This window comes from Nomia melanderi, chromosome 10, assembly GCF_051020985.1.
Source record: "Nomia melanderi isolate GNS246 chromosome 10, iyNomMela1, whole genome shotgun sequence".
Taxonomy (NCBI): Eukaryota; Metazoa; Arthropoda; class Insecta; order Hymenoptera; family Halictidae; genus Nomia; species Nomia melanderi.
Window position 1 is genome coordinate 17,087,121 of NC_135008.1, and position 27,470 is coordinate 17,114,590.

At 37.3% G+C, this 27,470-nt stretch overlaps 1 protein-coding gene across 2 annotated transcripts in view; it reads right to left on the reverse strand.

Annotated features, from left to right (window-relative positions):
• The window catches only part of LOC116428740 (protein O-mannosyl-transferase TMTC1), a 467,272-nt gene extending 440,743 nt beyond the window's left edge, over positions 1-26,529 (reverse strand). For both annotated transcript variants that reach the window (XM_031980776.2, XM_031980774.2), the window contains exon 1: positions 24,091-26,529. In XM_031980776.2, coding sequence (XP_031836636.1) covers positions 24,091-24,419 — 329 coding nt within the window. In that variant the 5' untranslated portion in view covers positions 24,420-26,529. The remainder of the gene's footprint in view (positions 1-24,090) is intronic.
• Positions 26,530-27,470: the final 941 nt, after the last annotated feature.

Here is a 27,470-nt window from a genome sequence, read left to right on the forward strand (position 1 = left end):
ATGACGGTCAGACGTACATATTCGCGTTTTTAAAAAGAGAAAGTTTGCGGAACATTTTTTTGACCTTTAATAATTTAGTCGTACGTATCATTACATACTGCGTAATATACGAATTAAAAAGACCATTAGTTTACAGAAAGTTTCAGCAAAGCGACAAAAAGAAAATTGCTGCTCACAGCAATTAATTTTTTATTATCGTTTGGTTGCTCGCTGAAAAAATTGTAGAAAAGAATATTTTATTTGTATAAGTAATATTTTTACTGTACGACTTGCAATAAAACAATAAATCTTAAATCATGCGCACACTATATACATTCGGATACATTCTGGAATATTCTTTCATCAGCAGGCATTAACTTCATGTATATTTGGAATATTCTAGATTCGTTTAACATGAACATCATTAACATATAAAAATCAATATTATAGAAAATTTATTTAGTCTAGAATATTCCAATACCTTGAATGTTTATTCAAACACACATGCCTACACAGTCGAGCCGTTCATCCATTGATAGATACTTCATTAACCCTTTAAAAGTTTAATTCGCGCGTTGTACTGGTAATATAAAGCAGGCTAAAGCACTTATTTTATATGTTGTTTCGGGTATTTTTTCTTTTCAATACGTTCGCGACCAGCGTTTGTGTCAATAGCAATCTTCATACGTAATATTTTATTAAATGCAACAAATCGTTTTCATAAAGCACAAATAAAATTCAAACGAAAATCTCGTCAGTTTCTTCCGCCATACGTTACGATTGTAAATAAACATACATGTGAAATTAGTTTAACTTTGTTGACGCAGGATTCAAAATATCGAGTATCAAAAATATTTAACGTTGCTCACGAAGGTATTAACGAACTGCGAAAGGGTTACTCTAGTATTAAATAAGGAGCAAAACTTCCGACTGAATGTAATAATTAGGAATTTTATTCTTTTTTCTGTAATTGAAAACGAGATATACAAACCGCATATAATTCCTGCAAAATGCAGTCAGAACGTTCCAGCACATTCGGTTGGTCCTCATGATATTATTAAATGAGTTTCAGAACGGAGATTATTATAGTGTTTTATGCAGACGAAGTTAATAGTTTCAAGTTGATAAGTTTCGGGACTTCGGAGATTAAGTAGTTGCTTTGTAACTGATTTTTTTACATCTTGGTATTAAAAAATCCATTTGGAATAATACTATTTATTATTTTATAGTCTTTATAGAATATTTTGCCGTTTTATTCATCTTTCTGTCATATACTCAAGAAGAAATATTTAATGCATAGTAAATCACCCCAGCAGAACCGGATTCCTTGTTTCGCCTCATAGTATTTACAACGGCAGGCGAACGTAATATTTCTTAACTTATGGCAACAAAAAAGGGTATATTGTTAATAATAAAATATATATAGTTAATAATTAAAATTAATATTGTATATTAGTTACAATAAATTAAAGTTGTTTATAAATACGGTAAAAATTCTTAAACCTTTAATGTAAATTTTTATAGGTTAAAGTTAATTAAAATAATTTCACATTTGTTGAAATTGTTGAAAACAACTTTTTAATTATTTCTTAGCTGTTGAAAACAAGCATTTTATCATTATATTACATTTAATACGTCTTTTAAAGAGTATCCCTATGGATAAATCGTAGTTTTTTGTAAACACAACGATTTTTTCCAAAACGTATCGTCATTTTCTTATTCTTTAAACGTCCAACGTAGAAATCTAACACCATTCAATGTTTTCAGCCCCGGTTCTGCCCCATTTTCCGCTACCATCTTTTTATTAACGATATTTAACAAAAAATTCCATTTTCCTCTATAGATATCAAAGACCAACGACTGTTCTCCACTTCATGCTTCCACTAAGCATTTCTCAGCGACGGAAAGTCCGCGCACAGAATTTCCAGCACAAGAGTCATCGATATCGTTACAATTATTGAGGAACGTCGCCATAGGGTACTCGATCCCTATAATATTTTCCATCAGAAAAAAACTGGGAAGGAAGAAAAACGAAAAAGAAGAGCAGAGAAACACGCTAGATAGATGGCTATTGAAAGTTGCTCGAACGTATCGAGTTTCTCAAACAGATTTGCCTGGTCTTTCGGACGTGATTTTCGCTTCGAATCGGCACGAGTAACGTGCCGTGGGAATCATGCGTCACAGAATCGTCTGATGGCCCTCGACGGCTCGCGTTGAATTTTTAGGGCGACCGCGAGCGAGGAGCGTCTTTCTGATCCGTTGTTTCGGCAGTGAGAGACGGGGAATCGAACGGAAAAAGGTAACGACGCAAGCTTCGGTGTTGCGGTTTTCCGCTTTCATACACACGAGCCTCTTGTTTTGATCCAGAGCCGGCGTGATCGAGCGACGCGGCCGGAAGCTCGCGTGAAATCGCTTTTATCGAAGTTTTCACCTGGGAAACACGTACACTGGATAGATATCAGGAGCCCGAACAATCACGGCGTAGTCAATCGCCGAGAGAGATAAGACAGAAAACGGTCGTTGGAGTAGGGTAGAATTTCCATCGGATGAAAATTTGTAGGTTAGGCGGGTTACGTGCATACAGGGTGCACCACGAAGCGCGATCAGTTTAGATTATTCTGCTGCTAACAGTGCAGTTAGACATTCTTTCAGCTAAAATAACATGCTTCAAGGAGCACTTTAAGGTGATTCCACCAAAATTTTTGTCAACCCTTTCTTCCAGAGTTATCAAGGTCCTGCAGTTTTTTACAGGTTAACCTACAACCTTTTCACACATCATAACAATATTCTTTTCTGAATTTAAAAAAACTGAAGAAAACTCTTAGTTGGAAGAATTTTGCAAGATTCTTAAACATTACTAAAAAAGATTAGCAAACCAGACTGTTGTACACTTTCTAAAACTGTTGATAGATTGGAATTAATTAATCTTGACCTAATCCCTCGCGTACTGTTTGTAAACATTTCGTTCTGTACCCTGGATCACATTTATTGATATCGAACGTGAACTGTTAGTAGTATCTCCTAATCTGCGTGCACTGAAGGTGACCTTGGTAACTCTGGAAAAAAGGGTTGACAACAAGTTTGGTACAATCATCTGGAAGCTCTTCTTGAACCATGTTATTTTAGCTAACAAAATTTCGGATCGAACCGCTAGTAGCAGAATAATATAAGTTGATCATGTTTCGTGGTCCACCCTGTATATTCTTGCCTCCCGGCGACGAGCGTAAAAGAAATTTTCCACAAATACTCACTGCTAGTACTATCGAGGTAAAGAAGTCGATTCTTTCTGTAACCAAGGAATTTCGAATTTAACCCCTTGTTCTATGATTTCTCCTAGAACTTTGCTTGAAGAAATTACTTCATTAGTAAGAATTTATAAGACAAAGGAAATAATTTGATACTTTTTCTATATCTATGTTTGCTGCGGAGATTAACGCTTGATAATAAACAGGTAATATTTAGTTTACATTCAGGAAAAGGTGAATAACATTTAGATTTCTTGAATCTGGCCTAAAATTTGCATCAAGAATCTGTCACGATATTATAAGAGACTAAAGTGATTATTACTATATATTATTATTACTATATATTTACATAGCTGCGATGGTTTTGACTGCGACTCTTTAGCACTACATGCGAAGATATTCAGCTTGTGTACAATCATTCTGCTTATATCAATGATTTAACTTACAGGTATAGCTACTCAAATGCCATTATTTTTAACGCGTTATCAACAAATATTATTTTTCTGCGGGTAACCGCTTGTCTTATATATAACTGTCACGTAATACTTTTGTGTTCAATTTAAATATTATTTTTCTCTTAACACCGATTGGTCTTTATAGCAAACGTAAATGTAGAACAAGAAAAGAAGTCTTTTATTTTATAATAAATTATTAACAACGAAATAGTTCTAACGAGCGCAACTGAGAAATAAATCGTGCGGCAAGGGATTAACAAAATAGGTCTGGATGAAATACTTAGAAGTTGCTTAGTTTGTTTATAGAGAACCCCTTAGTATATCTAAGAATTTACTACTTATTACTTATAGTAGCTACTTATAATTAATGCAGAAATACAGGCTAAAGAATCATGAATTAAAAGTACTTTTCTATCACAAAGAAATCGCGAAATTTTTTATTAAAGTCCTAAATGAACACAACGTGGAAAAACTCTTGTTCAACACAAATCCATCGTATAAGGAACAACGCCTATGAAAGCAGTCCCACATTCTTGGATAAAAAACCACAGTAGTGTTAAATAAATTAAGAATCGGTCATACAAATCTTACTCGCAAACATCTGATAAATAATGAAGAAAAACTATTATATGGCAGATTAAACACGGATAACTCAATCAATCTCATCGTTAATACCTTCTTTGACATACCAACATGATAGAAGATTATTCAAAATTCAAGGAACTATCAAGGATGCCACTGACTGAAACTTCTTGTAAAAACGTTCCTAAATTTCTCAAACATACAAAAATATTTAATCTAATGTAAAACTTTGATTACCTATGTAAATTGCAGTTGTTAATAGTCCCGACGTGCTGTTGTAATTTAAAAATTAAATTTTAAAAAACTGGTGTCAGGCAATTTTTCCTTTTTTGTACTATATTTTCATGCTACTTCTATACTATACATACAATGTTTCCTTTGTCACGGAACATCATGGCATGGGACCGTTTTCATTGTTGCAAACTACATCGTAAAAATAGCACTTAAAATGATATTGGGAAATCGAGGTGAAATTCTTTTGCAACCGCAATATGAAAATTATTTTCTCGTTAAAATAAGTGTTTGCAAATGCTCAGTGAATGCATAGAAACAAAATAATGTTTTGTTATTTTTAAAAATTTATTTTCTTTCAATATACAAATTTTCATGGCCAATAAAAACAATCTTTCACTTTTATTCGTCTTTCATAGCGTGACTGTAGGATGATACATTGAATTGCACCTTACTTTGCTCAGTTATAAATATTCGTACTGGATAATGTGCCTATAGTCTTGATTACGCAATAAAATTACACTAATTAATGGACTCACTAGGAATGATAATTCGTAGTGTTTAGTCCATCCATGAACTTTTCTGTAACACAGTTTCTCCAACGCAGAGTTTACCTCTAGAGATGCGGGGTGGACAGAGGCTGTAAACCCAGTCAAGTGATTGTCCACGAAATGTACGGTCACGTCCTGCAAATGGGGTCTCGCAATCTATTTAGGTACGAAATGTCCAAGAGAAAACGCCCTTGCGGCTGGACACAACAAGGAAATTTTTAAATTACCTTAATGAGCTGAACTAATTACAATTTGTCACATGCTGTTATGACACGTTACATACGAGTACAAAAGAAGAACTGATTGTAACTTTCGAAGTTTCATGTTTCGTTTTATGGCATTAAAAGTATTGGGTCGATGAAAGAGTTTTGATGTTTTCTTTTATAAGAAATAAAAAGAAAAGTTTTTCAAATATTTTTATTGATTTAATGTATTATATTATTTCCATTGGTTACTATTACCCTCTCCCACCTTTCTGTAAGTTTATTTATTCCATCATTGTAAAAATGTTGTGATTTCGAATAGAAAAATGAATCCATTAATACTTTTACTTGTTCCAAAAAACGTCAAAATTATTGCATCAATCCAATAATTACATTTTCGTAATGTAAAAGCACAAAAAGCAAAAATATGCAAAAAAACAAATAAGTTAAATTTGATATCCCAGTTCAAAATTTAATTACAAGAAGAAATCATTTCCCTAGTATTGCAATTTTCATAATGAATCACTTCGTTTGAAATTTTCAGAATCAAACAACTAACAGAATCTATTATAGAAAGAAAAATACTTTAAGTTATATATTTTCAATAATCCATTATTACATAATAACCATTACCATGCACATGTCATGTACATATTATAACTGAACATTGAATATTTAGAAATAAAACTATTTCAACAAAAATATGATTTGTAATTATGTTCCTGGATATCTATACTAGTTGCGTTGTTTGAATGTACAATTTTTTCCACTTATCCATCTACAGAAATGGTTTCACCTTACGTATTTAAAATTAAAGATATCAGCTAATCGCCTCGGTATTCTGTGAAATGCTACTAAACCTTAACCACAATGAATACGTACAAGTGTCCCGGAAGGGACCAGATTATTTCCGCTGGATGACTCGGAAGCCATGTCAACGAAGAAAATGCGAAAGAGGAAAATTTCTTTCAGCGAGAAGAGTTAAGGTAGTTTTCAAGTAACCTTAGCCGGATGAACTGATTAAAAGACGACGGTATTTATCCAACACGTACTACCTTTAATCATCGTTTCGTTCTATTTCAACCGTAGGTAGAGGCTGAACGCCTGAGGTACTCCTTGAGCGGTTTTACACTTGAAAGCTGAAAATCACAGCAACTACCCAAGGCGGGCACCACGAGAAACTGTTTCGCTAACCATTTCGTAGACCCTTTCGACTATTTTAATATTTAACGCTTTACTTTATGATTTCTTTCGCAGCTATACTTGTCAAAGCTACTTGATACCATAATATATTAAATGAAAAAGGAATTCTACACTCACTTTGAACGTTAAACATTTACAAACAAAAAAGAATAATACTTCAGTCCAACTTAAAACGGACGAAATAATATTCTTTATTACGACGAACATTAAGATTGAATCATAATGTTTCAATAGTGTTTAATGTTTATCTGAATAAATGTTGTTACAACACATTTGAAAAACAGTGTGTTGGGATTACAGCGTAATTACTAAATCAATCTGTAAATGTATATCGGAAGTTGTTTCGGTGTGAATAATTGTAAATAGATGAAAATACAGCGTAAGAACATTTTTATATTTATTATTATTATATTCAATATTACTTGCGTCAAAGTCGCCGTTTAAAGTCTTCGGAGTATCAAATTAAAAATATAAGGCCCTTGAGTACTTTAAGGCTTCCAACTCGATAATGGAGTTTCGCTGTAGCTATAAATAAATCATAAACGTGATCCAACAATCTATAAAAGCGTAAAAATCTCACAATAACAGGAACGCTGGTAGATCAATCACGGTAAAGGAGGCTCGCGCCATTGAGTTGCCCGATCGAAGCGATCAATGACGAAGTGCGTGGTTAAGCTTCCGTTCGGAAAGATTCTCCGCGGAACGAGGGCTGCGGAGATGCGCGACCCACGGAGGCCAACTAATGAAAAACGTCTCCTAGTAAAGGACTGGATAAAAAACGCGACAAAAGCGGCGAAAAGCTTTGAAGTACAAGCTCCGCGAAGGGAAAGCTTGCCTCCAACAATTTTTATTCCGGTCGACACGCGCGTAACTGGCTCCCTCATCCTCGACGTATGATGAAACAAAGAAGAATCTCTCTCTCTCCCGGGGAACTGTATAAGTTCCTACTTGCGGTAAATGTGATTATATCGATCGTCATTGTACGGGCACAAAGAGCCCCGCGGATAAATGGACGAGAGTGTGCTCGACGAAAAACGCCCCGTGAATCCTACCGGCAGAAGAAAAATGTAATAAAGCATGCGCCGTTACCGCGAGTCCCGCCAACGAAAGAGGAAAATGGGGATGGCCGACAAAGAGGGTCCGATACTCTTTCCGTCCTCCTTCGTTTCCTGGCCGGACGAATGTAAATATTAAAATGCAAGGACCGCTCGGCTGATGCCCCTCGGACGGAAAGGAAAAACGAGATTTCGCGGGGGCTTAATGGATCTTCGCGGCGAGCATTTGCATTTCTTGATGGCGTTCCGCGTGCGCGACGTGACGCGGCTGCGTGACACTCGCCGCGGACCCGACGAATTTCGTCGAATCCTATTTACCCGAACTCCCTTTCTTCCTTTGTTATTTTCGTTTCTCTATTCTTTTTATTTTTGTTTTAATTTCCGTGTCGCTTTACGCGCCGCGCTTCGCCCGTTTGTTTTTAATCCCGGTGAAACGCGGAAATTCGCAGCTCCCTGCCGGCGAGGAATTTCAACCCGCGTTTAACGATCACCCGCATAACTAAAAACCCGTGGTCACGATACGCTAACGGTATCCGACGTTAATACAAATGTAATTTTAAATATAGGTCCGGCTATACCAGCGGCGAACAAAGCCGGCTAGCTGTTTGCGACGCGTTAAATGGTGTCGCGCTGCGTTCCACAATGATCCTTTCCCGGACGCAGCGTTTCACGGTTGAAATTTGATTTTTCCAGTTTAATGTTCGACAGAAATTTGTTTCTCTGCAAAACGGCGTGAAATTGCACTTGGTATATAAATGTATCACCGTTTTTTGGCCAATTGTGAGATAAAAAATAACATTTTGAAGAGAGAGTCGCGAAGTTCTAAGTGAAAGTAATTGTATCAATTATTTGCTCATACATGAGCAAGCATATTTAAATTATTCAATTCTGTCGTAGGAAAGACGATTATTTCTTTATCTTCAGATGACAGTTTCTTGTTTACTCTTTAATAGTACCTACCGGAAGCTATTGTAAATATGAATAATATTTACAGATAATGAATTTATACGAGCATTTCAATTTCTACGTCTACTGTTTCAGATTAAACTGCGCGGCCAATATTTCCGTTATTTTTCAAGTAAAGAAACTGTGGTTGGATGTTTGACTTTCTTAGTGCAGGTTGTTTCACGAATAAATAATTGTGGACAAGAAATATCATACAAAATAATGGATAAATATAATTCTATCATCAAGATATTCATCAGAATCATAATGTGTATAATCACTGTAAATCACATTAGTCTGCATTAAATGAAAGGCTTGATGCACATGACTGAATCATAACGAACATCAATGAAGCTGCTGTTCGTATCAACAATGATCTTGCCGATATTCCGGGGATGCAGTCAATGGAAGCATTAAAATGGAAAATCTATTTGAGTGCATCTAAGCACGAGATCGTTATTTTGAGTAATATGTGTAAGAACTGATACAATTATCCAAATGCTAACATGTCATAGTCGAATGCACTTTCAAATAATCTGAAATCAATAACTGTCAAAAAGAGAATCTAGTACCTAGTCTTTTTCAGGTGAAATTACAATACTCAGCAACACTTTACATAGAAATTTGTAGTTATATTCATAAATTATGTGCGTATACCTGGAAATAGTTTCGCATTGATCATTTGCCCCAGTTTTTGCACCTTTACATTTGCCTCTTTTAATTTCTTAGCGATTGTGGTTGCGTTGCATTCTCACATTTTAAGGACACCATTATATATTTCAACATTTATCGATATTAATCTCTTATCTTATAATTTCTTTCCCCATTACGTTTTTTCATATTTTATTTTTTATTTATAATACATTAAAAAAATGTAAAATCTACTTATTCTACGGCTACGTTTACTTAGAAAAATTATAATTAATAATAGAGAAATAATATTCAATTCGGTCTTGAAAGAATTAAGTGACATTTACATTTTCTAAATTCTATTTGAAATCTTCATCACGATGTCGTAGAGCAAGATGTTATTAACCTGATAGGCATAAATAAATAAGCTCACTTGAATTTTTGGTATTTCTGTAACTTGGAACTTGAGATCCGTCATTTCTTTTCGGTACGGGTACATTGGAATACATGAGCAATGATGTTTTGACATTATTTTTCCCGTTACTTACGTAATTAATGAATTGTTAAGATTAGTTAAAACAATGCTGTTGGACAAAACTATGAGTTCAATTGTAAAAGTTTGTTTATGTAACGTTAAATTGCAACAGTAAAAATGTTTAACACTCCGTTGCTGTACCATTACGATTTACCATCTGAAAAACTAGCACTTCTGCTGAAAAATGAGGTTTTCCTCAATTTTCCACAATTTCTTTCTACGTTTTATTCGAAGCTACATTTAGAAGGTTGATGGTCACATATGTGATATAATTTTTATAAATACGAGTTTCAAGGACTCTACATATATTTTCCATTGGTTTATCCCAATAACGATTTACGGAAAAGTAACATAAGCGTAGTGTTTCAAAGACGGGTCGTCGCCATCTACAAGAATATGAAATCAAAAATACATGTTTTCCTTCAAATTTCAATAGTGACCCTAACTACCTTTAACTACCGATCAGTTAAATTGATTTTTTTTAATTTATCTATAGAAACTCCAAGAGTGCATCTACCGAGATTTCAATTGATTTACAATTCAGTTTATGTATTGGTGAATCAATTTCTTTAACAATTTCTAAGAGAAATATCTATTATTTTTCTAATAATTGCAAAAAGACATTAGGAATGCATCATTTTGACCCGTCCAATAGATTCAGAGTTAAATACCTTTCCAAGATCACTACGTCCTCAAACGAATACAACCACAATATGCTTTCCCCTATACCTTACATCTTCCATCTAAAACATATTTTTGTATCACTTACATTTCTCCAATTATAGGATTCCGCCCTGAAAACAGGCTTCCCGACGCACTGTACGCTGTATTGCGACTGTTGCTGAGGGGTTAAAGACAGCCGGATCCTGAACGATAGCAGGATTTTATTAAACCGCGCCGTATCGAATTGCAGTTTCAGAATATTATTGTTCCGGCTGGAATATCTCGGACGAGGAAAGGCCGTCATGTTCGAGCGGAAAGTGGAGTCGCGCGAGCACGTGCGCGTCGAATACATAGGAAAGTTGATGGTCGTTTTCGCATGGAACGTTCGGAAATCCCTGGGAAACTTCGTTGCACAGGACAGGATGGTGGAACGAAGGTGAGGAGGAGTAGGGAGAAATGGAGGTTGCGAGCGTAAAAGGCACAGGTTCAACCGACGCGCTACATGCATTCCAAACTTTCGGGATTGTCGGCCACGTTTTCATTCCCGGTGCTGGAATTCCGGGAGCAAAATATTCTAAACGCCGTCAAAGTTTCGCGACAATAAAGAGATCAAAGGATGGTGAATAGATGTGGGCAATAAGAGAAAGATATCGAACGAAATGTGTGTACCTCCGACTACGTTCGATGGGTCGGATTGTTCGGAATCTTTAACCCGTGCGTCGCCAGTAGCGAAAAACAAAGGAGCAATTGAATCCTGGCTATCGGCAAACTGAAGGAACAACGATTGTACAGTTGAACCTTTAGAATTCGTAAAGTTTCTTCATTTCCTTTAGCAACTCTATAAAAACCTACACGACTCGAAGCAGAAGAAACCTGGATAATTATGCATAACATTGGTTTCTCACTGATTCGGATGACCTTGAAATATATTGCGGGGAGCTTGATTCTGAACTATTTTTCCCCATACATGTTATCGCTGTTCGACCTTAGTTTTTTCGATATCGCAAAAATATGTCTGAGAATGGGGAGCTTCCGTACTAATTAACAAACAGAGTGACCATCGTGTGACCTTCATCTTGATATATATTGTTAAGGTCGTTGTTCTGTATACCGCGATCTATAAACTTTTTGATAGTGAGCGTTGGTTCAGAAGTTATAAAGCATTAAAGTTTCGCATTGCTTTAGATATTTTCGTTTTCATTTTCATCTATTGAAGTTGTGTTCTTTGTACAAGGTGTTTCTAAACTATTGTGCACAAATGATAGGGTATATGCAACTTACTAATCTGAGTAGAAAAAACCCAATAATCATTGCTCCAAAACTCAATAATTTCCGAGATAAAAATAGGTTTTGTTTAGAAAATAAACATACGGAGACCGAATCATGAACATCGAATTATCTCGAAAAATATCAATGATAAGAACAAATGTGTCAAACAGGAATTGCAGGGTATGAAATGCTATATGTCACGGTGGGAGGTATTTGTTGATGTGACCTTAAAACGTCCTGGTAATTCTATTCCATATTTTTGAACCCGACATTCAGACGTTTCTAAGCCATAGGCATGAAATTTTTTGCGTAAGCGGTTATCAAGATAACAGTATCCACAGTTGCCGGTTTGTAGGTAGTGATGGTATCTGATGGGCAGTCTAACTCATCACTTGTGGACAGAAGGGCAAGGGGATCCTTGGTTGAGCAACCGTGACACTCAGTTGCAACAGATTCTCCGTAGTGAGTTAATCTTGAAATATGGTGAAGCGAGTGAAACGCCTATGGACTCCTATAAGAAGGCATGAGAGAGTAAAGGAAGGTAGCGAGTCCGATGTGTTCTCAACTGTAAATCCATGGCCTGATCGATAAACGATGTCATTCACTGTATGTCAGTCATACTGTCCGTCGGCTATCATCACTACTGACGAATCGATAACTTTCGATATCTTGATAACAGCTTAAGCGAAAAATTCCATGTCTATGGCTTGGAAACGTCTGAATGTCTGCTTCAAAAATATGGAACAGGAACCATAGGATTCCATTTAAGAATTGTATCGTAACCTTACTAGGACATTTCAAAGTCACGTCACCGGCAAATACCTCCCACCGTGACATGTAGTATTTCATACCCTGTAATTCCTGTTTGACACATTTGTTCTTATCGCTGATATTTTTCGAGATAATTTGGTGTTGTTGATTCGGTCCCCATACATTTTTTAAACAAAACCTACTTTTATCTCGGAATCTATTGGGTTTTGGAGCCATGTTTACTGGAGTCTTCTATTCAGTTTAGTGAGTTGTATACGCTTTATCATTTGTGCGCAATAATTTAGAAACACTTTGTATGTGTGATATGATATGTGTTGCTATGACGACATTAACATATATTTGGCGTATGGTTAGCCTATTGCCGCTTTGGCAATATCAAATTATCATACAGATACGACATTTATGAAGAATGTTTTGTTTGATTAATTTACTATGTCTTAAATGTGTACAATTGCAAGAAAACCCCACAACGAGAGTATTTCGAATTTAACTATGGTCGGGAACGTGTTAAACCTCTTTCATTCGACAACTCGGCGAAATCTCTATATCCGAAGATTTTTCGCCTTCTATATTTAATCTATATTTAAAGAAGATGAAATATACAGGGGGTGCTGTTTAAGCGTATACGATGGTATATTTTACAAAGTATTGAAGTTAGAAAAAACATGATTTACAAAAGTTGTTTGATATGAAGGGACACATTATTGGAAACCTTCAATTTTCGTTATGTAAATAGTCGATTTTTGGGGTTTTGTCCACAGGCGGGCACACTGTGCGCTGGTGTGAGGCACGCCGTGTGACGAACGCTTCACTTTCGCGAGTCGTGCCACAGTACGAAAAGATTAAGCGAAAGCGATAAACAATGCAAGAGCAGTTCGAACAGTAGTGAGCTTCCGATTATTGCAATATATTATGAGACGATGGACATTTTGAGATAGAGTATTAGTTATTTTTCATAATCGTAACTGAGAACGTGTAACCATTAAAATCTAAACATTCTGTATCTATCAGGTTACGTTTTTCTCCACCTTAACGTTTGCGAGACGGGTATTTCGGTTGCAATGCAAATATCTTCAATTGCATTTTTCACGGTATGGTTAATATTTCGTTTTAATGCACTGGCAGAGAAAATTGCATTTTTTATTTGCGACTGACTTAATTAACTGCATTTGGTAGTAGAGAAATTTTAATTTAGCTGTTGGATCATAAGGCTAATCGAATCGAATTAATTGGAATTACAAACGTCGCGACGCTTTAATTAATGAAACAAAGTTAGTTGCAGTCAATTAAAAATGAACGTTTTGGAACCTTGTAAATGTACATATGAAAAGAGATCAATCAGTTCACTAAAGATAATTAAATTAATTATTGAATAATTAATCCTTGAAACCGTATTCATGAAATACTCTGGATCATTGTATTTGTAATTAAAATGTGAAGATACTTTATGCAATGGTTAATAATTATTAATGACTGTTAATTTTTTAGATGTATATGTTTGAAAGTATATATTCAAATGCGAAATATAAATAAATTAAACATTTTATTTTTGTTTTATAGAAGATTAAAGTACAGTTATACCATTTTTACATTTTCTAACATTGCTGGAGAAAATCTATATAGTAAGCGACACATTTCAATATTAATATATTTTTAGTTAGCTATTAGTTAGATATAGTGTTAGATATAGTTACTGTCTTTTCACATCAAAAATCGTTGACTTTAAAGCCATAAAAGTAACCTTTAATTTTAAAACTGAAGAATACCTCTTTCGCTATAGTATACTTCTGCAAGTGGTCTTCCAATATTCGAAAGTGACACCATAGATATAAGAACAACGAAGCCGCTGACCTCCACTGAAAGAGGTATAGACGACTTATGGCACGACGCGGCGGGCGCTTGACCCACTCACAGGCATAAAACGCTTGTTAAGAACGGTATTGCATTATAATCGCTTTGAGTCTTTTTAAACTTTTCATCTCAAGTGTTCTACAACCGTAAAAATATGCTAGCTCTGCAATCTTTTATAACACCTGAAAGTTATTTTATATGTTTTTTGGTTGTTGGTGAAAAAACGAACGATACATAGCAAAGTATAATTGCTAACAATATTTATGTATAAGTTAATCAAAACTCTTAAAATACGTGACTTAATACCTTATCCATTACAAAATGGAAGAAAACAAAATACTTAATACTTATTGTTCAAAAGGAAAAACTTTAAAAATATGTATTTCTTGTTTTAGTTTATATATTCGACTTACGAATTTATATGAAAATTAACATTCATCGTGAAGAATTATTTAAAAAATTGAAATTTTTATTGTATTATTTAAAGAACTGATTTTCCTTGATAACTTTTTACATAATAAAATTCCAGATATAAAACCACATAATGTAAAAAATAAAAATGACACCAAATACTTGAATACTTTTCGATTCCAATATATTCCACGAAACATAGTTTCGACCGCCAGACTCGAGGATTGTTTTCACCGTTTCAACTTGAATGACGGACAACAATAAAATACGTATCAAATATATTTTCGAGGACTATCTTTCATCAAACTCGGCGAGTTCGGATGCAATAGAATCCCTTGTCACACCACACTCACAAAATTTCAAAAACATACCAGTACTTTAATTTCTTTATACATCAAACGTATCAATAAATTGTCACTAATCGATGCCTCTTTAATCCAGACCGAATCGCTTCGGGTAAAAAAAGAAATAATAACGTGATGGTTAGCAGACACAAATCGTTAAGAACAAATGGCCCAACGAAATTACTAACTTCTGCAAATCAGAGTTATATATTGAACTTTCAACTTTTAAATGATTTCTTGTCCGTTTTAAATTGCCTTGGTATATTAATAGTTTGTGCTTTTATTGTAAGGGTTCAATTTTAACAAATTTAAATTATTTCTTATTCGTGTTGTAGAATTTTTGGACGATCATATACTTTGGAACAGATATTTAAGGGTGTTTAATTCTTTAAAAGCAGGATAAATATAAAAGGAAAAGCATATTATGGTTTCCATGTAATAGAACTTCAAGCTTTAACTTCGAATCTATCTACTCCACAACATTTCCAGAAGAATTGTTCGGCATAACTAACTTTTCCAAAATGGAATAAATGTTTTTGTTCAACTAGAACTTTTTCTATTTTTACGCAAATGAAACTTTCTTATTTACACAAGAATGTGTGGAATAGTAATTTCAGTTAATACACTACATTTCGTAATCATTTTCTAGGTAAAAAGTAGATAACAGTGATAAAATGACAATTACCTCAAAACCGATGAAAAACTGTAACAATGCTATCCGACTCTTGTTAAGCCTTTGAGAACAAACGTCGTCCTATTAGTGATATTTGACTTTTGTATCCAGGATTAGAAGTTGGAAGCAAATAATTAAAGTATTTTAATAACAGAAAATCAGTGTATAGTTCTCTTTCGTTTCTACGAATTTAAGAATTTATTGCATAATTTACCTTTCAATGGAAATTGTTATTAGCATTTTCAGAACTCCTCGGCCGCAAAGAATTAACACTAAGTTTCCGGAACGCGTCAATTTGACGGATATTATATGAATTCTATAAATATTATTTCGTAAATGTTTACGTCGACTTCAATCGATGAAATTCCACGGACATGTATCCTAATTTTCTACTTTTAATCCTTAAGTAGCGGGTGAACATTTATAAATTAGTGTTAGTGTTAACGGTAAATGAATATTTCCAGACGTAAGAAATGAGAAATCTTTGTTTCAATGATCGGGGTAATCTTTCGTTGTTAGCACATTGCTTTTGCAATATTCTACATTGTCCTGTGTTTCAAAAATTTAAATGGCTAATGCAACTGCAAACAGGAGTTAACTCGTGATTGATCAAAAATATGTTAAGAAAATGAAAAGAATATGGAGATCTATCGAAAAGGCGAAATTTGTAAATAGAAATATAGGCGTTTCAGGTACAGAAGCTCGAATGTTCCACGACGATACACATTTTACTACGAGAAAATTTTTGCGAGAATGAATTTATGAAAAAATGGTTTAATGTTATTTGTGAAAACACACATTTTACATAGGAAAGTAAACGTGAAGTGTTAGAAACATCCCATCCGACCACTTAATCCCTTAACTCTCAAATCTTCTCTGCAAACGTTGTTCTTGTGCACTTCGAATCAAGTATTGGTCTTGTTTCCAATTGCTTATGAGCACAAACTAGTTGTCATGTAATTGACAGTAACAAATGCATTCTGTTTTACAGACAAACTAAACCGTACCTCTGATTTTAGAGAAATTAATAAGGTTTAATGTTGCTTTTCGTAAAGTCGTTGTACCCATACATGTCACAGACTGAACTATTAACATTTCGCACTCGAAGTACTCCTCACAGCCACTGTCAAAGTTTGATGTTGCACTCGAAGTGTGCCTCTCAGGCACACTAACAATGTACTGCCCTGAAGGTCAAACTGTTTGGATTTACAGTTAAACTTGAGTTGCGTGTGTTTTCATGTGTCACTAATTTTTCATTTACAAAATGTTCATATTATGATAATGATAATATAACGTTACAGCTTTAGCCTAGAAAAAGTTTGAATGCAAACGGTTAAGGGGTTGATGGTTAAACCTCTAATTTCCAAGATTTGAATGAACGAACACCAATTTTTATAGGAACAGTAAAATAAATTGTAGAGACGGAAAACACGTTGGGACGAAAGCGACGACTGCCCGTAGTCAAAAGGGTCTGCCGGACGGTTGAAGTATATTGTAAGGTTTAGTTTCTTAACGCATTGTTGACCGGTCACGAGTTAACTCGTATTTTCATACCCAAACATTTTTGACCATATATGAGTTAACTCGTGCTTGTATTCACATCAGCTATTTCAATTTTTGAAACATAGGACAATATTGCAAAAGGAAAATAGTAGACATTGTATAAAAGATATGTCCAAAGTCTCATTTTAACTCATTACGTAGAAATAAAGTATATTGAAGTTTACTTACATTGTTTCACTTTCATATTTAATTTCGAAATAATGACTGGTAACATGCGATAACTTCTGCGTGAAATTTCCGGTGAACAGCGTGTTGAAGTTCGAATGAACGACTGTTTGGAGTGGCGTCGATATGTTTAGGGAAAGTATGAGCAGACAGGTTGATCTCGAGTGACTGAAGAGGTATGAAGAAAAAATGTTTGGAACTGAGCGACTGGACCGTGAGAATGAAATAATTAGTAAAGCGTATACGTGATTAGCTATGGATGTAAAGGACAGGGTTCAAGTGAGAAGGGATGTCTGTGAAGAGAATGAAAGAATGATTGGGGATGACTGTTAAAAGTGCGTGCGAGTTCGGCGGGCAGTTAGTCTAAGGGAATCTTTTCAACCAGCATACACCGATTTTAATGAAACTTATATGAAACATAGTTCTCAATAAAATATTTAACACGTATTTTTTCTTATCGGTCAACATCCACTTTGAACGGGTGAAAACACCCCTCAAAGTTGAGGGTTGGAAATATATTCTTTACAATATCTCTGAATCTAGGGGGTGCAAGAAAGAAATCTAAATTGTTCATCTTCAGGCGATCAAGTTAATACGAAAATTTCTTTTTCTACACCCCCTAGTTTCAGAGATTTTATAAAGAGTATATGTTTAACTAATATATAACTAATATTTAACTAATATATAATAAATTTTATTAAAATCGGCGTGTGCTGGTTGAGAAGGTTTCTTTGTAAGGTTAGTTTAAAGGCCCCCATACACACTGAAATCTGCGGCGATGCAAGTATCGTTACAAACAATGGGTTTGAGCCTTTTTCACTTTTTGTTTGAGTACAACATGTATTATGAACCTTTGAAAGCTCAAACCCATCACTTGCAACAATGCCTGCATCGCCACAGGTTCCATCGTCTGTGGGGGCCTCAAGACAGTCTAAGGTGAATTTTCAGTGAGCATCAGCGGATACACACATGCTTTTTATCTTTTTATTATCGTTATCTAATTAAATAAACTTTTGTTAAATCTTAAGTACCGCTATTTTGTTTCAATCCTACAAAATCATACATCACTTCATAAAGTGAAAATAAACCTAGCGTTAACACTAGGTTTACGTGCATTTATTGTACAGTTTATTCCATTGCTCCCAGAGAAGTTGACATTCGTTCATACAGATTTTGAAACTGATGGATTTAAAAATAGACAAGTAGACCAATCAGAACCAACCGAAACATTTACTAAATAATGTTTATAAAATTCAGTGTGCGTCGATTCCACGAGTTTCGTAAACCTAGTGTTAATATCCTGTAATCTCAAGACGAACGATCGTAACCGGTGGCGCCCGTGACCCTCCCTTCCCGGGAGTCCCAGGAATTATGGATGCGTTTCACTTCCGGCAACGCGCGAAACGCGGAAGCGCGATGTTACGTCCACCCCACGCCCCTAGTTCGCGCTCTCCCTCGCGCACCTTCGTTCCTTCCGGCAGAAACCTACGGAGTCGAGCGGGCCGTCTCTGCTCGCGTCGAAGTTGGCAACAGCATCTGGAGCGTTAAGGCGAATGAGCGATGTGCCGGTGTCTTGCGGTATGATGGATCGCCCAATACCAGCCAATATGCAGTATTGCGCGCGGAGTGTGGCAAACTGGTATCCATGCATCAAATCGGCGCTGCTCGGATCGCCTGGGTTCTCGTGGTAGCTTGTAACACACCCTCGGTGTCCGCGAGGAGAACCGATGCGGTCGGGTTCTTGTCGCGTAGCCGCGACCCGCATGGACTACGCCAACCATACAGCGCTGTCCGACTACATTGCGTTCGCTATTTTCCAATCTGCGTTCCGGCCAGGCGGACCGATTATACAGAGTGTCTCCGAAACCGTGCTACCAACGGGGGCAGAATTGAATGGGTGTCTAGAAGAAGAGTCTACGTGACACTTCATAAATCTTAAATGACGGCGGAAAAACAAAGTGCTGCTCGTTGTAGCGACTGGACAGATAGCTGGTAACACAGGTCTTTCTTTCCAGTTGAAAAATGAAAGTAAACGTAATTTATTATTTTTAAAAATACAATATTGAAGGGAGTCTTTCTCTTTTTCTCTTTGCTAATAGGCAATCGATTTTTGTAGAAAATCGATAAGTTGTGTAACTGAAATATGTGACAGTCTATTTTTCCATATAGTCATTTATCTTGATTTTTATGTTATGTTCACTTTCTGACATGTAGAGTAATAATTTAAGAAACGAAACTTGGAATTTTGGAATCCGAAATACGGATTTGAGTGAAGATTCTGTATGTAGCTATAGCTCTCCTTTATAAACGTGCCAAATCTCGATAAGTTTGCTTGACGCAATCACGAACAGTCATGCAAGAACTCATCAAGATACCCTTGCGAGGGTGAATTTGGAGGTTAATTTGTATTCACCTTATAGTTCAGGTCTGGCTCCTTCCAGTTTTCATTTCTTCCAGAATTAAAGAAGATACAGAAAGGTATTTATTTCCAAATGCACAATGAAATCAAGGTGACTTCCTCTATCTGAATTAACATATCGCCGATTATGTACGAAAACATATAGATTTCATAGTTAACGAATCATACTTTCCTTTTCCTTTCGTTTACTTTGCATCGATAGTTACATTCGTTTTCGAGGTACAGGCAAAAGTTCAATACTCTTCAGCTAAGTGTTGTATATAAGACGCTAACAATAAGTAAAAAGTATAAAATACAATTTTTTCCACATGACCCTTCGTCTTCGAAATAATAACGTTTGAAAGTTCATCTGAATTCCTACTTCTATGAATAAATTGTTCACTGATGAAAGTAACTACTTCCACACTTTGAATATTTTCAAATACTAGTACCAAAACTTTTAACGCGTTCTTTATGTATATAAAATTCATCAAGTCTACTTTTCATTTTACAGAGTCAATCAGTTTGGCAGATGAACGGCTCAAATAGTTGTAAATGCATGTTAGACGCACACTCAAAGTCGATTCTTTTGGGAATGAAATCTCATGTAAGAAAATTTCATTGTATGTTTTTAACCTTTTTTAGATGTAGATTCACTTTTGTCTGTGTTCAACTACGATTTAAGGAACAACACTGTATAGAGTAAGTTTTGGTTCGTTCAATTACATTCACATACAAGCATAACTTACAATTAAATACAATTAAGTTACCGATTTTTACGCAAAATAAAAGTTTATCGAAATAATTTTAAAAAATTAAGTTTAATTAAGAAGTAAATTCTTCTCTAAAAAATTTGAATAAGTTGAAAATGAAAATACTTAAATTCTAATAAACATTTCTCTACCTTATATTTTGTACATTCGCATTTATTATAACTGCATAAAATCCACAGTCCAATCATAACTTAATAACAGTTTTGTAGTAACTATTAATGTAAGGTGCGATAGTAGACTGATTCATTTGTTTTGTTTAAATGAAATACAGAAAGTAACCGTTACTTGTCGATCTTTCTCTGTAATCAGACTACAGTATACATTATTCTATAATAGACCCCGATTATTCCAACTAATTAGAAACAAGATCGTTTCAGAAATAAAATGTAAACGTGGCAAAAGAGCAAATGAAAAATGATACATTACTGGTTTGGACAATCTAGAGCTTGGACAGAGCCAAGATTTGTATAACCGAGATTTTACAGTATTTTGAAATGAAATACCCCACACCGAACGAGAAATTGCTCGTCGGAGATTTCATACGAGTACGTTCCATCGATATGTCGGTTAGAGCGCACAGCGACTGAACAATTCCAAGAGCGCAATTCGTTTCAGGCGAAAGAGAAAATTGTGGAGATAAAGTGGACGATTCGAGAATGATACTATTTTCTGACCCGATTAGACTGAGTCGCGTCTTTCCTGGTAACTCGTTTCTCAGCGACGCACAACAGAACAAAAATGAAACAGTTAAATCTCGTATTGACGATAATACATTAGATTACCAAGGAACTTAGTGTAGTTTTTCAGAATAAGAAATAAACATATATAAAAATTTATCTAAAATGAAACGTTTTATTCATGAAAATAATTAGCTTCACAATTTACTACCTCCTCCAACAGAGAATTATGGTGGAATATTCCGTTTTTATAAAAGGTTATATTTCTTTAACATTAAACGTACCGCGACTGGTCAAATGACCGGTATTAAAGATTCATTTAAAATTCCACATTTTCTTTTGACCATTTAACCTTATATTAACCTAATATTGTCGGTTTTTCAGTTTTTGTCTTTCGTCTTGTTTATGTTCCCATTAAGAAAAATTTATCATCTATTTTGTTTACTTTTATTTTATAACCAATTATTTGACTAGTTATGGTAGAAATAAGTTATTATAAAGTGTCGGTTCGTTAAATCTGGGAGATTTCTCGGACTTTTCTAGTTATCTAATAATTCATAGGCATCTTTGTATATAACGTTAGACGAGCAGTAGCAATCATATGTTATTGGTCTTATTCATGACAATAAAATTAAGCGTTTGGTATGTATCTTCCAAATAGAGTAATGTTTCTAGACAATAAAAATGTGTATATTATATCATTTTCAACGAAGCATATTTCTGGAAATAAGTATTATTTGTTATAAATTTTAGTTTCTTTTTTGTACATTTCTTTTAAATTGCATTAAAAACTCCGAGTAGAACACTTTTTCAGCTTTGATTAAACTTTCCCAAAGTACTTCCCTAGACTCTGGCGTAATTTTGATTGAAAATTTGTCTAGATATAACCTGATAATGATTTTAAAAGAATTAGCAACTTCTACCTGTTCTTCAACTTTTAATAATTATTTAGTTGAATAAGTGTTTAATAAGTTCATCGCGAGTTCTCACGAATAAAATCTTCGACAAATGGCTTAGGGCACTCCAAGCCAATTTTATCAACAATCTTCCATTCCCCACCAAGGATTGCAAAAATACTTAACAAGCATTCTTACAATTCTGCACGTCATACGTACCAATAGATAAATGCTTTAAAGTGTAATACTTTCGAGTTACTACTAAATAAAGAACAATTTTCTAAAATCTGTGTTGCTGGATTGTGATATTATTAATGTCCCACTGTTATTATTATCATCATTACTTAGTAACTTGTACTATTGGGGCTGAAAATTTTACAACTGGAGAAAACAGGAATTATAAACATCATACGGGGTTCTATAAAAACCACACCAAGGTGCTACAAGAACTGAATTTGATTCAGTGCCAGCTACAACTAACAAATTTTCGAAATTTTCGAGAATAAACCCCGACATTAAGAAACTTAATTCTGCGGTTATAATTTATTTCTTTATCAAGCTCCCTTGCCTAAGCTATATTGTTACAGGTAATTTAATAGTATTACACACGATTAGATTAAATACTGACCGTATCGAACTAAAACTTCCTCGAAAGTCGTGTTACCCGTTAGACGCGCTTCGTAATAACAATGTAAGTGCACGCGTAGGATTAAGCGGGGTAAGTTAGATACGTTCGGTACTATTGTTGCGCGTAATTGGATAGGAGATCAGGCCGTAGCGTTCCCGTAACGATGCGTTACGTGTGGTTCATTTGAAATGCGCGAGATAACAGTTTGCTCGGGCGGCGATCGAGATCGCGGAATTTCTTCCCGAGGTGTCGTACGAGCTCGCCTTCACGCAATCACGCTTTTAACCGTGGCTCGCGCGACCAACCGTGCACAACAAAAACGCGACGTGTAATTATTCCATTCGCGATAACCCGACGGAACGGCCGCGCTTATTCCAGTTTATTTTGAATTCGCAGCTTTAATTGCGGCCCGCACCATGTTTACTAATTGTGGCCGTGCAGCGAATTCGTTTTAATAATACCACCGCTGATTGCCACGCTCATACTTGCGAAGACTTCCATTGACATCATATTTCCCCCGCTCACGACCCCTACGACTTCGCTTCGACATACCAGTCGTATAAAGCGGCGCTCTTGAATAAATAAAAATCTATTCAAACGTACTCGCTGTACGCGAACCGGCAAATAAAGTCATCGAATGATTATATGTAATTAATTTATTCAGCTGTTGTTCAGTTGTTAAAGGTACGTCAACATTCTTCCGAAACATTAGACTCGTGTAAATCGTATTTTCACGAAGCTCCATTATTCGAGAACTCGATGGGAAATAGCTTTCAATGCACTGTTGTCTGAGTCTACTTGGAAATATGAACTGTTGGATAGATCTCGGATAGATCTTGCGGAGATATTTTCATCATCGGGTCTGTCAGGTTACGAAATCGGATTACGTGAATATTAATATTCATAACGTTGTACCTAACTCAACCCATGAGTGACAGTCGGACATGTTGAAATTCTCTAGTTCTCAATGTTCTTAGCCCATTATCAAACTTGCTTATCCAATAACGAAACTTTCGCACGAACAGACTTCGCTGAAGAAAATTCTCCGAATGCACAAAATCACTAATGAACAATTCAATTCCAAGTAACTATCAACAATTTCGAATACTGAACAAAAAATATGTTCACCAAAAAGAAACATCACCAGTCCCTATAGCAGGAAAAACAGAAACTTTAAATGGCTGCTATATTAATCGTCCATTTCGTAGCGGCGTTAGGAAGCCATAAATCCGCCAGTAAAAGTGAAACTTTTTCCTTAAAAAAGTTTCCGGGCAAAAATTTATATCCAACCCACAATGGACCTCTTCGCGAAACCGTATCAAACCCGGAAATCAAGATGGACCGCGGGTAGAACGGAATTGAAATGGTAGGAAATAAAATCGTTCGTCGCTCACCGGAATGTCAACGTGGTCAGCGGTCTGTAGCTCTTGTGGCTGTTGATGTCGTGCATCGGGGTGCCCCAAAAATCGTCCTTGAACACGCTGGTCCAGGGTGTCTGGGCGAGCACGTCTTTGTTCCTGACGACCGCCGGTATATCGTCGTGCACGAAGTCACCGCCTAACGCGTTCAAGTAGCACCCGACGGCGACCACGGCGACCGTCGCGTAAATGCACCATCCGGGCAGTTCGTTTCCCTCCGCGTCGTTGCATCCGTTGCGACCCGCCCTCCTGCTCGACTGGAAGCAACAACCGGCGTTGCTCGAACCGTTGTTGCGTCGTCTCATGATTCACTAACTACCACGTGCTGCAACACCGGCACGGCCACACAAAAGGGATAAACGTTCTGCCGCGATCCTCGGGTATAATCACTCTCATGGAGCTACGCAGCACGCTTTCATACGCCGCTATCTGTCGCGTCGATAAAGCCTGCTCGGACAACCGGCCCGGTCTGGCTGACCGTCCCGCGACACAATCGTTGATCGCATTTCAATGACCGCGGCGACATCGATTGCTTTTTCCACGTAGATCGAAGCGCCAGTTTGGACCTCTTTATCCTCTAACCATCTATCCGCGAGTATAATCTCGAGGATTCCTCGAGAGCAATCTTGACTGACCACGGGACAGCTGAATCACGACGCACCGAGCACCGAGCACCGAAGAACGTTACCAGCTTTCCGTTACAATGACCGTGTTGCACTCTTCCATTTACTTGATCCAGGCTACTTCGAGCATTCGTTGGCCTCGCGGTGAGCATGACAAATGACTGCGGCGGTTCATTATTTACCAACCCCCGGACTCTATCCAGCGTGTGCGGCCGTTCTCCAAAGAGAAACCAGCCCTCGCGGCCGAGGCGATTGCTCTTCCGCGGATAATAGTTCTCGCGTGGTGCTTGTTTGGCCGGGATTGTCCCCGGGGGAGAGACAGAGCAGCCTCTCTCTGCTGTTTCCCGGCCCTCTTTTTTTTGTTTCCTGTCTCGGCACCGCGTGTAACGACGTAACAGCTCGTTACGGTCACTGGTATCGGGTTGCCGGACGACGCGTCACCGACCTACGCAAACAATTTAGCGACCTGTTTGATAGCAACCGGGCTGATGATAATTCCACCGAGCGTAAAGGTGTGGAGAGTCAGCGTCATTAAGGAGCGATGAACAGGACCTCGCTTGTCAACTGCTGAGTTCGGAATCCTTGAAAAAACTGCACTGGCGGAAACGAGCCGGATGCACCCTTCCGTCGGAGATCCTCGCGTTAAGTATCGATACTCGTCCGAGTCTACCGCATCACTAATCCGGACACTACGATGTTTCCATCGATAACAAGCGGAAGGACTCGGTATAATTGCATGTTTCGCTTAACGGAACTCCAGAACAATCTTCGTTCTTTTTCCTCCTCTAGCGGATAACATCGCGGATGGATATCGACACTCTGGATCCTCAACGCTCACAGTCCCCTTTGTTTACGTACGTTTTAATTACGGACTGCGAGCACTTGGTCTCACGGTCTGCGGACGTTTCCCAGCGGTTTTTGCCAACTAATCTCGCGAAATTATGGAAAACGAACAACGACAGCGGCTACAACTAGAGAGGACGGGTGTATGACCCAGATACACGTCGTAGTGGCCGGGGCTCTCCTCTATCGCCGCGACTTTACCGTGCATATAGATCTATAGAGGTGGTCCTATCTAGCCGGAGGCGCAGCTTCGGTTTCCCCGTAGCGTTTTCTCGTTGCTTCGCCTTTCTTCCGCTGCTCTTCCCTTCCGTCCGCTCCGATCCCCTAATGCGCCTTCACTTATTCCTCCTCGTATCCGTTCGCCTCCTCCGTAACTTTCCTGCAGAATCGAATCTCCCCGACTTGAAGAGCCTCTTCCGTTTCGCGATATCCCCAACGAACCGAACGAACGACACCGAGCGGCACCGGCACTCCGTGTTCGCGCTCTGCACCGAGGGGAGGCTCGTTGACGCGTGAACGAACGCCAGTAGACGCGCGTCTGGGCGCCGTCTCGTTAGCACCCTACGACACTTTTACCACCCCTTAACGAAGTGTTTACACGCCAGTTACACGGTCACACTGCGGGTTGACGCACTGTCGGCTTAGACCGCGCGGGGCGGCGACCGGATCCTCAGGGTAAGATCGATGGCAAATGTACGATGGGAGTTTCGATTATTTCCAAGACCGATGATCTCCAAAGTTTCTTGAGGTCACTGGCGGTCGATAGAGATCGCGATACACGAACGACCGATCGATGAAATCCGCCGCGATACCACGGGAAGCTTGAAGAATAGGATTTAGCCTAGAAGAAACACACTACGCGCATCACTAAACGCACCTGTCAATGGAAAATAAGATCGCGAGCGTGCGACCACGCGGCGATCGAGTTCGAGCGGATCGTCGCTACGACGATAAGCGCAAGACTAAAGGACGCTGGCATCCGCCCGGTTATATACCCGGCGCACTCTGACCCGCAAAGGCAAGCCGCGCCCGCGCACCAGCCACCCCGGGGGCTTTTCTCTCCTGCCTCCCTGCGCTGTCTCTGTCCGTTTTTTCGCGACGCTTTCGTTACCTTCGTCGCGTCTGCATCGCCGCCGCGCCGTGCATCGCGAGGACCGTTGTTTGTTTACCTGCATCCACCCTCTCGAAATCCTACTTCGAAATCAAGATAACCCCGACCCTCATGGATATCATGAATACCGACGATGAAGGTGGTCACGTTGAACGACTTCGCGCGGAACGCTGCGTTTCTTGTTGATTGTACTCTACGAGGGTCAAGGTTAACATCTAATACGGGATGCTGAATTGTTAGTTTCGTTTCGTATTGTTTTTACTGTTTTTCATCGAGCGGGGGTATTGAGTGCGAGTTTTTGGAATTTAGATGACAATTGGGGATTTATTTTCGGTGGTTAGTTTTTAACACTAAAACTACCAGACGGGTCAAAATGACCCATTCCTAATTTCTTTTTTTGCGATTATTAAAAAGATAACAACTGTTTCTCTGGGAAATTATTAAAGGAATTGATTTAGCAATATGCAAACTGAATTGTAAATCAATTAAATTTTCAACAGGTGCACTGTTGGAGTTTCTACAGAGAAATTTTAAAAAGTCAATTTAACTGCTCGGTAGTTTTAGTGTTAAGTTCCTAATGATGTTTCTTATCTGATGTATGTACTGTTTTATTAGTGAATGTCAGGGAACTAATCGTGTTAGTAGTTTACTAATTGGTGGTCGTAGTACTAAAGAACCGTGTTGACGTACATTCCAATTTATGTTTTATAAATAGCAGATTGGAAAAGTTTAAAGTGGGAAGAAGATAATGTGTACAAGTTATTAAGATAATAGGTAGT